This window comes from Bison bison, unplaced genomic scaffold (assembly GCF_000754665.1).
Source record: "Bison bison bison isolate TAMUID 2011002044 unplaced genomic scaffold, Bison_UMD1.0 scf7180017864386, whole genome shotgun sequence".
NCBI lineage: Eukaryota > Metazoa > Chordata > Mammalia > Artiodactyla > Bovidae > Bison > Bison bison.
Window position 1 is genome coordinate 1,186,521 of NW_011494958.1, and position 10,384 is coordinate 1,196,904.

General features: G+C 41.0%; 1 protein-coding gene across 1 annotated transcript in view; it reads left to right on the forward strand.

Annotated features, from left to right (window-relative positions):
* The window catches only part of LOC105001960 (cuticle collagen 2C-like), a 64,050-nt gene extending 53,951 nt beyond the window's left edge, over window positions 1–10,099 (forward strand). The window contains exon 4 of the mRNA XM_010858396.1: window positions 9,951–10,099. Coding sequence (XP_010856698.1) covers window positions 9,951–10,011 — 61 coding nt within the window. The 3' untranslated portion in view covers window positions 10,012–10,099. The remainder of the gene's footprint in view (window positions 1–9,950) is intronic.
* The last annotated feature ends 285 nt before the right edge of the window (window positions 10,100–10,384 follow it).

Sequence of the window (10,384 nt, forward strand, 5' to 3'; positions counted from 1 at the left end):
AGTATTTAATTATCCAATCAAGGAGGAATTGGAAACACTTTGGGGTGTGTATGTGTGTTGGGGGGCTGGTGTTGTGATTCTTGAAACTTCTGAAATCCCACATGGATTCCTGTTCACCAAAGCCCATCTACATTCCCACATTGTCTCTGAATGTGTTTGTTTGTTGTTCAATGGCTAAATCATGTCCGACTCTATGTGACCCCAAGGACTGAAGCATTCCAGGCTCCCCTGTTCTACACCATCTCCTTGTGATTGTTCATACTCATATCCACCGAGTCGGTGATGCCATCCAACCATCTCATCCTCTGTTGTCCCCTTCTCCTCCTGCCCTCCATGTTTCCTGGCATCAGGGTCTTTCCCAGTGAGCCGGCTGTTTGAATCATGTGGCCAAAGTATTGGAGCTTCAGCATCAGTCTTTCCAGTGAATATTCAGGGTTGATTTCCTTTAGAATTAATTGACTGGTTAGAATGGAATTGGGGGTGACTTGTCTAGCGCCACCTGCCAGATCTGTTGCTAACAGTTGAAAGCCAGAAACATTCTCGTTTTCCGTGGGGCACACAGGAATCTTCTGCTTTGCTGTCATGAGCGAGGCATGTATTCTGTAGACCACCAATGTCTGAAAGGGCCCTCACAACTCTCTTCCCTACAGTTGTAGTTGAGCCTCACCCGAGCTTCCCGCCAGCTGTCTAATGGGTCTGTTGGAGCCTCTGCTTTCGCCCACGTCTGCCAGGCCCTGTTCGAGGTCCAGCTGGGTGCCCCGCACAGAGAGGCTGCCTGCGAACAGCCTGTCCTCAGGCTTCCACCCAAGTGGCTTTGTTTCAGACAGGGGTCCCTGGCCCGGTTCTCTTCAAGATGCAGACTTGTGCAGCCTCCTTCCGTGGAGACAGCCACTCTCCCACGGACCCAACTCCTGTGAGCTGCAGCTGTTCACTCAGGTCAGAAGAATGTACAGTTTTAGGCTTAAAGCCTCTCGCCCAGTCCGTGTTATTTAAAACCAACCTTCCAGCTGAAAAAGTGAGCTGGATTACAAGATCATTGTTGTTGTGTTACTCACTCAGTCCTGTCCAGCTCATGAACTGTAACCCACCAGGCTCCTTTGTCCATGGAGTTTTCCAGATGATAATACTGGAGTGGGTTGCCATTGGATTACAGGATAGGCAGTGCCTTGAGCCTAAGCACCTTCCACTTTGGCCAGGGCAGGAGCCCCAGTTTCCCCACATGGGTTTTACTCCCGCACACTTTACCCCTTCTTAATTTCTGATGGTTTGCTGCCTAGTGTGACATATTTACAGTTTTGAGAGGGCTCAATAAATAATACCTTGTTTTTTGAGACGGCTGTTCAGACTGGCTGAGCTGATGGTTACAGTATAGACGCCCTCCTGCAGTGGTTTGTGAAAAAGCACAGTCCAAAGCCCCACGAGCTTCCTTGGGTTGCCGCAGCCACTGCAGCCCTTCCTGGGGGATTCTGTCGCTGCCCCCTCCCCCCGACCTCCTGCCACCCCATCCAGCATCCGGGGGCCCGGCTTCCTATGCTCTGCTCCAAAGCGTGGCCAGCACGTGGTCAGGGTTAGCTGCTGATTCTTGGATACTCTCCTCCTTCCTCTCTCTGGTTATGAACCATCTGAGAAATAGGAAAGAGAGTAAGGTGGCTAGATGATTACAGATGAATTACAATTTTAAGTGTCCCTGCACTGTAGGGACAGGGGAACAGAATAGAGCTTGTGTTCTCTATGGGCAACGGGGCTGAGACTAGGGTGAAGAGAGTGAGGCCAGAAAAACCTCGGTGATCAAGATAAATATTTAATGCGCTATTTTAAAATATCAGAATGTTAAGAAAAAAAGCATAAACAAAATCTCAAAATTTAAAATGAAGATGGGGTCAGCATTACTGACTTTTTCCTCGCCTCAGGCTCCAGTGGGGACTGTTACTGAGTCTGTCTTAAATTTAGTGCCCGAGGCAAATGCCCCCCTCATCATTACTAGTCCTCACCCAGCTGGTTCTTCTGAATTTGTGGAATCCAGTCACATTCCTGCTTCTGGATGGAATGAATAAAAGCACAGAAGAGGGGCAGGAATGTTGCATTAACTGAACTCCCTCCATGTGGAAGGAATAAACTCAAGTAGGATTTAGAAGCAACATAAACTCTGACTATAAAAAATTTTTCCAGTTATTTTCTATAGAGGGCATATTAGCTGTCTGAGCTGCTAGTTCACTTCAGTAGTGTCTGGCCCTTTGTGACCCCATGGACTATAGCCCCCAGACTCCTCTGTCCATGTGATTCTCCAGGCAAGAATACTGGAGTGGGTTGCCATTCCCTCCTCCAGTGGATCTTCCCAACCCAGGGATCGAACATGCGTCTCCTGCATTGGCAGGCAGGTTCTTTACCACTGGTGCCATCTGGGAAGCTGAGAGGAAAAAGCAAAGGCATAAATTAAGGGTTCAAAAGTAGGAAATGTCTGTTTTGGAGAACAAACTATAAAGTTGGATGTGAGGCTAACTGCTTCTGACCGACGAGTTCCTGTATTGATCCGATTGACTCGGTGGGCAGTCTTTGCTCAGCGCACTCTGCTACATCCCTGCTACTCCAAGGATGGTCCATGGCCCAGAAGTTTCAGCATCACTAGGGAAATGAATACAAAATGCAGACTCTCAGGCCCCACCAGTGATCTACTGACTCAGTCTGCTTTTTTTTTTACAAGCAGCCCAGTTGATTTGTATCTCTTTTCTAAATTATTGAAAGTTCAGTTTTGTTGTGGAACTTCTACTGTTTTCATTTTTTTTTAAAACTTTTTATTTTGTACTTGAGTATAGCTGATCAACAAAGAATGTTGTGAGAGCTGCAGGTGGTCAGTCCTGTGAAGGGACTCACTCGCACAAGTGCACGTATTCATTCTCCCCAAGAGCTTCCCAGGCAGTGGCAGAGAATTTGCCAGTGATGCAGGAGAAACCAGAGAAGCTGATTTGATCCCTGGATGGGGAAGATCCCCTGGAGGAGGAAATGGCAACCCACTCCAGTATTCTTGCCTGGAGAATCCCATGAACAGAGGAGCCTGGCGGGCTATAATCCACAGGGTCATAGAGTCAAACACGACTGAGTGTGCGCGTGCACACACTTTCTCCCACAAACTCCCCTCTCATCCAGGCAGCCACATAACACTGAGCAGAGTTCCCTGTAATACACAGTAGGTCCTTGTTGGTTATCCATTTTAAATGTAACAGTATGTATGTGTCTGTCCCAAACTCCCTAACTAACCCTTCCCCCTATGCGTCCTTCCTGGCAACCATAAGTTCATTAAGTCTGTAAGTCTCTGTTTTGTAAGTAAGTTCATTTGTATCTTTCACGTATAAAGGATGTCATCCGATATTTCTCCTTCTCTGTCTGACTTACTTCACTCAGTATAATACTCTCTAGGTTCATCCATGTTGCTGCAAATGGCATTATTTCATTATTTTTAATCATAGCTTTCATTTTTAAATTTACTAAACCAACTCTAGATTCCTTCTGGAGAAGGAAGAAAAGCCATTCCTTTAAATGGCTTCACTGAAAACTGTTATGCTCTTACAAAACCAGCAAGTAGTAGGTATGTTGGTACTTGATTCCTAGATATAAAGATGTTCTTTACTAAACTCAGGGCTTGAATGCATGTGTCTTTTTTTCTTTTTTTACCGTAAGTTGAACATTAGATAATACTTTGGGTTTTAAAGCTCAGAGAACTGAACTACAGTTGTAATTAGTGAGTTCTTAAAAAGTTGACTGACATAATTTTATGATTTAAAGCTGTAAATTATAGCCATATTTGTATTAAACAACTGGTATGCTGTGTGTTAACATAAATAAGTAGTAAAGTTCTTTATGGCTGCAAAGCAATGTGACTTGTGGAAACATAGTATTTCATAATTATATGGGATTCAAGTTTAGCTATATTAAGTTCAAACTATTGGATTCGACATTGCAGGGTCATTGGAAAATGTAGACGATACCTACCGATGTGTTAGCCTCTTCTGGGTTTATAGTTCAGTTGACAAAGAAAACATATAACTATTGTGTAATCTAATGGTAAACTGCCATTAGTAACTAATTTGGTCCAGCCTTGTAGTTTATTTCTTAGAAGTGGTTTCATCATTTGTAAAATGAGCAAATTTGAATTGAATCTCTAAAATGTCCTCCAGTATTAATGATAATGAATTCAACTATATGATAATGAATTTTTATCTTTGGGGAACTAATAGCCATTCTTCTTAAGCTAAGATTTAGAGAGCAACCTTATTTTTTTTCTGAAGATGCTGAAATAGCTCACATCTTGTACCAGTGGTGCTCTTCATTGAACGTTTCTTTTACGACATATCTATCAATATTTGACCTTACAGATAATTATAGAAATTGCCCCGTGCTGCGATTCATGGGGTCGCAAAGAGTCGGACACAATTGAGCAACTGAACTGAACTGAATCTTTTTTTCAAGAGGAGCTCCCCTATCATATTCCCAAATCTTAATAAGTAGAGAATTTGTTCTCTCTCATCCAAATTGTTCTCGGAAAAAGATCTCCCTATTTTCCCAGATGGCTCTCTTAGAAAGGAGAGCAAAGTTAATCATTCTACTTTGTTCTGATAGATAATGCTACTGAAAGACAGCTTGAGAAATTAACCGTTTGGGTGAGAATGATTTAGTCCAACCTTTTCTCTCTCTGTTTTTTTAAGCATCTTTAATTTTGCTTTAGTTAAAAAAGAAAAAAAGTTCCCAAGGTAGTAACTTTAAAGGCTTTACAAATCACATTGTAATCATGGAAATATAAAGACATTTCTTCATGTGTTAGGTGAGATTAAGGCAAAGAACATGAGATTAGGTCAGAGAATGAGTTCTTTGTGATAGAAATTTAGGTACTATTTTTTTTTTTTAAGATTTATTTTTGTTTGTTTTATTTTTGGCTGTGCTGGGTCTTCATCGCTATGCACAGGCTTTCTCTAGATGGAGCGAGTGAGGCTTTCTCTAGATGGAGCGAGTGGGGCTACTCTCTTGCTGCAGAGCACAAGCTCTAGGGCGTGCAGGCTTCAGCAGTTGTGGCTCCCGGACTCTAGGGCTTGGGCTCTGGGGTTGTGGTGCCGGGGCTTAGCTGCTGCCTCGAGGCATGTAGAGTCTTCCCAGACCAGGGATTGAACCTGTGTCCCCTGCATTGACAGGTGATTCTTTAACCACTGGACCATCAGTGAAGTCCTATTCTTTTTTAAGTTGAAGTATAATTGTTTTCCAATGTTGTGTTTCTGCTGTATGTCAAAGTGAATGAGATACAAGTATGAGTATATCCCCTCCCTCTTGAGCCTCTCTCCTGCACCTGCACCCCATCCCACCCCTCTAGGTCATCACAGAGGTGGGCTTCTTGTGCTCTGCAGCAGCTTCCCACCAGCTGTCTGTTTCACACATGGTAGTGGGTATATGTCAGTGCTTCTCTTAAGGCAGGAAGGGAATGAAACTGGCCATAATACAAGGCTAACCTTTTTTTTTTTTTTACAAAATTCCTGAGGGAAGGCTGGTCAACTTTCTCCTGCCCAGGGCTCTATCTCCGTAGTGATGATGTCTTGAAGCTACTTTTTTCTTCAGTGAATGTTGAGGTTAATCTTGCAACTAACCCTGAAGCTGATAAGCTTACTGCAGAATTCGTGTGGTATTCACATCTCTGTACCTCTAATTCTTTACTCTTATCTGCTCTTATCTATTCTTATCTAAAAGTAGGAAAAATGAAGTGAAGTGAAGTCGCTCAGTGACTCTTTGCGACCCCATGGACTGTAGCTTACCAGGCTCCTCTGTCCATGGGATTCTCCAGGCAAGAATACTGGAGTGGGTTGCCATTTCCTTATCCAGGGGATCTTCCCATCCCAGGGATTGAACCCAGGTCTCCTGCATTATAGGCAGGTGCTTTTACCATCTGAGCCACCAGGGAAGTCTAAAGTAGGAAAGACTTCAGTAAATTGATTTCTTACCAAAATTTTCCTAAAGTATTTCTTCTGAATCCATTTCTTTGTGGCTTCTTTTTTAGGGAGGTGGGGTGGGTTGTTTTTTTTTCCCTCACTGCATGCCTTCTGGGATCTTAGCTCCTTGACTAGGAATTGAACCCAGAGCCATAACAGTCCTAACCACTGTACGGCCAGGGAACTCCCTGTGGTATTTATTTATTTATTTTTTTGATAGCTTTGTTCACTGAGTTGGAGTTTTTGTTTTTTTTTTTTTGTATCTGTGAATTCAAAAAATCATAAACCCAAGTGTGCTGAACAGTCATGTGAGAATTGATGGGTTCTTTATCTTCCTATTAGTCTTTGCAATCTACTGACTTATAAATCTAAAAAATTTAATCTTACTTTTAGTAGAATTTCACAACTGTTAGAAATATTTTTGTATTCCAGTAACACGGGAAAATTTTTGGGAGACAATGCTGAGCAAGATGCACAAGCTTTAAAAGAAAACTCAGGTTACATATGCATATTAATATGTATGTTATTAATAATCTGCCTTTTTTTTTTTAATGATTTGACAGACTATATCAAGAGCCTTAAAAAGTCACATCCTTTGACTCAGTGATGCTGTTTTTTTCAGGAAGTTTTTCCAAAGGAAGCAATAACAGGTAGTCAAAGATGGCAAAAATATTTCAGTTCAGTTCAGTCGCTCAGTTGTGTCTGGCTCTTTGCAACCCCATGGACCGCAGCACCCCCAGCCTCCCTGTCCATCACCAACTCCCGATGTTTACTCAAATTCACGTCCACTGAGTCGTGATGCCATCCAAACTCATGTCCATTGAGATGGTGATGCCTTCCAACCATCTCATCCTCTGTCATCCGCTTCTCCTCCTGCCTTCAATCTTTCCTAGCATCAGGGTCTTTTCTAATGAGTCAGTTCTTCCCATCAGGTAGCCAAAGTATTGGAGTTTCAGCTTCAGCATTAGTCCTTCCAATGAATATTCAGGACTGATTTCCTTTAGGATTGACTGGTTGGATCTCCTTGCAGTCCAAGGGACCCTCGAGAGTCTTCTCCAACACCACAGTTCAAAACATCAATTCTTTGGCTCTCGGCTTTCTTTATGGTTCAGCTCTCACATCCATACATGATATTGGAAAAACCATAGCTTTGATTAGATGGATCTTTGTTGGCAAAGTAATATCTCTGCTTTTTAATAAGCTATCTAGGTTGGTCATAGCTTTCCTTCCAAGGAGCAAGGGTCTTTTAATTTCATGGCTGCAGTCATCATCTGCAGTGATTTTGGAGCCCCCCCAAAATAAAGTCTGTCACTGTTTCCACTGTTTCCCATCAATTCATGGCAAACAGATGGGGAAACAGTGACAAACAGTGGAAACAGCAAAAATATGTAGTCCAGTGCTATTTATAAGTAAATAATATTTAATAATAAAACTAGAAACAACCTAAGCAGAGAATGACGTGTAACTCATGTTGTCAATTAGGGCTTTGCTGGTGGCTCAGTGGTAGAGAATCCGCCTGCCAATGCAGGAGATGTAGGTTCAGTCCCTGGATCTGGAAGATCCCCTGGAGAAAGAAGTGGCTACCCAAGCCAGAATTCTCGCCTAGGAAATCCCATGGAAAGAGAAGCCTGGTGGGGCTACAGTCCATGGGGTCGGACACGACTTAGTGACTAAACAACAAAGTGGTGTAAATTATCCTCTGTACATTTTTTTTTTTTAATAATTTGAGATGTTTTGACATACAAACCATTTTCTTTATTCTTTTGCAATTTTTAAATCATATTTTATATACTTTGGAGGAGGGAGCTCAGGAAGTGAAAGCTCCATCAGTTGACTTTAGTGAATCTGTTTATACAGACAAATAACTTCTATGATTTGTGTTCAATTCTTCTGTTTCTACCACTCCCAACTGCTTATACCAGGGTTTCTTAAATGAGTATTGGCCTTCATGGAAGCATAAAGGTGTAGCATATTTAGTGCTTTGTGAAATCACCGCCTCCCCCCCTCCACACACAAAGCTAAAATATGAATACACGGACTTCCCTTTTCATTTAGCTTGAACCTGTTTTATACTTGAGGATTAAAAATGTTAATTTGTGTTTCATAAAATCTTTTATTAAGGTGCTGCCCCCAGATTTATTATTTCAGTAATTTATTTTCTAACTAAGGAATTACAGTGGGGAAAAAAAGATATTTACATTTTATATTAGTATAGAAAATTCTATTTTCTATAGAATTCTATTTCTATTTCTGTTAGTATATGAGTTATATAGCACTTATTTTGAGATCAGAGTCTCTTGGTTGCATGTGTTGGTATGCATGCACATGAGTGCTATTGAGATAAACACTGAGGCCTTTCTTCGTGCCCCCAGTAAAGGCTGGTTTCAGCATTCATGGCAGGAAACACAGAGCCCTGTTAGTGGAGATACTGATCGTTTCAGTTCTTCCCTTGTTCCTATTGTCCTGGTTGTATTTAGGTCACTGAAGTATGTTTGAATACAGAGGAAAGATTGAAAGTTAGAAAAATGAGATCTGCTCTTAATTTACAATTTTCTAGGTTACAGAATGTCATTGTTTTCCCTGATGGATATTTTATTTCTTCAGAACAGCACCATGATACCCAATTGACAGTACCTACCAAGATGAGCAAGTCAGTTCAAACAAATGTCTATCTGTGTGACTTATTTGCAGTCTTAGCTTAAATATTTGGGCCTTTCTTAAGCACTTCAGTTTAACCAAAAGCATAATAAGGTTTTAGTTATTTACAAAATCCTTGAATTTGAAAGCTTTCATGGGTTGTTTTTAACAGTTTTTTTTTTTTTTAAGTGTACAATTGAATTGTTTTAGGGTATGTACAGCCCTTTGCGGCCATCACCACAGTCTTAACGTTTGTAGTTCATTACTTTGAAAAAGAAACACGCTCCAGTTAGCAGCCACTCCTCATTCTTTTCCCTCTTGCCCCTTCTTAGCCCTAGAGAACCACCCATCTGCTTTCTATAGATTTGCCTATTCTGGACATGTCATGGAAATAGTGTCACATCATATGTAGTCTTTTGTTACTGGCTTCTTATACTTTGTAATTTTTGCTTATACTCTTCTTTTATTTATAATATTTGAAGTCTTAACGTTGATTCCATGTTGTAGCACGTACCAATCAATACTCCTTTCTCTTGCTGAAAAATATTTCATTGCATGGATATATAACATTTTGTTATCTGTTTACCAGTTAGTAGACCTGTGGCTTGCTTTCACTTTTGGGCTATTGTGAATAATGTTTCTATTACAAATCATGTACTATTGTGTATAAATTTTTGGACACAAGTTTTTCTTTTTCGTAGATATGTCAGAGTAGATTTGCTGTGTCACACAGTAACTCAGTTTAACATTTTTTGGTACTTCCAATAGAATACCACTTTAACTATGAAGAATCAATGGCTTTTGTTTTCAATTTTGAAGTGCAGTATGTTTGAGATTCACACTGAAAGCAGGGGAAAGAGAAATGCTGGTGCCCTGAGTCTTCATCGATATTCAGCCTTTTTTTGCTGTGCCTGCCTAGTCTATCTGGTAATCACCCTCCAAGGAGACAGTAGGGGGCCCTTCCGAAAGTGAAAAGGGCATTCTTTATAATTATGTTGGGACGATAAGCATAAATTGGGACCATCCTAGGCAAATTAGAACCAGTGGTCAACTCTGTCAACCAAAAAGAAAGAAAAGCTATTGTCAGATTTGGGCGTCCTTCTCTACTGCAGTGAGTTAGGGAGGGGACAGTTTTAACAGCATCTTGCCTCTGTCTTCCGTTTTGCCCATTTCCTCAAATGAAAAAGTGTGTTTGAAAAGAGGTTGAGTCTGTAGCTAGTATCTTAATTACCTATGTCCTTAGTTGCAGGTTTTAAATGTAAAAATAAGGCAATTGAAATTAATCAAATAATGACTTGTTGATTTTTCTAATGTTCACTTGAATGTGAAACTTTTTGTTTCTTCCAGGAAACAACAAACCATTTCAACTGCAAAGCATCTTAGACTGAGAAACTTTCAACTGTGCTGAAAAACCGAAGACAAATTTTCCTTCCCTCTCATTTGAAAGGAGTTAAAAAAGAAATAAAACGGCGGAGGTTTAAAGTTAATACTCAGGATGAATGATGATAATTCAGATGGCAAGACAGAAGATGAACTGCAGTCCTTATTTATCTGTGATAAAAATGGAAACACATATGGATGCAAACAAAAATCACCACCTACCCAAAACGCTTCAACCAATAATGTGAGTTGGCATTGTGCCAACCCAGATGGCATGGTGGTTGATTATGAAACTGGCTCTGATGTGGACATTGGCGAAAATATTTCTTTAAACCCTCAGTGTGTTGAAGTACACGATCACCAAAAGTCCTCAAGTAACTTCATCAGTAAGGAGGCACTGG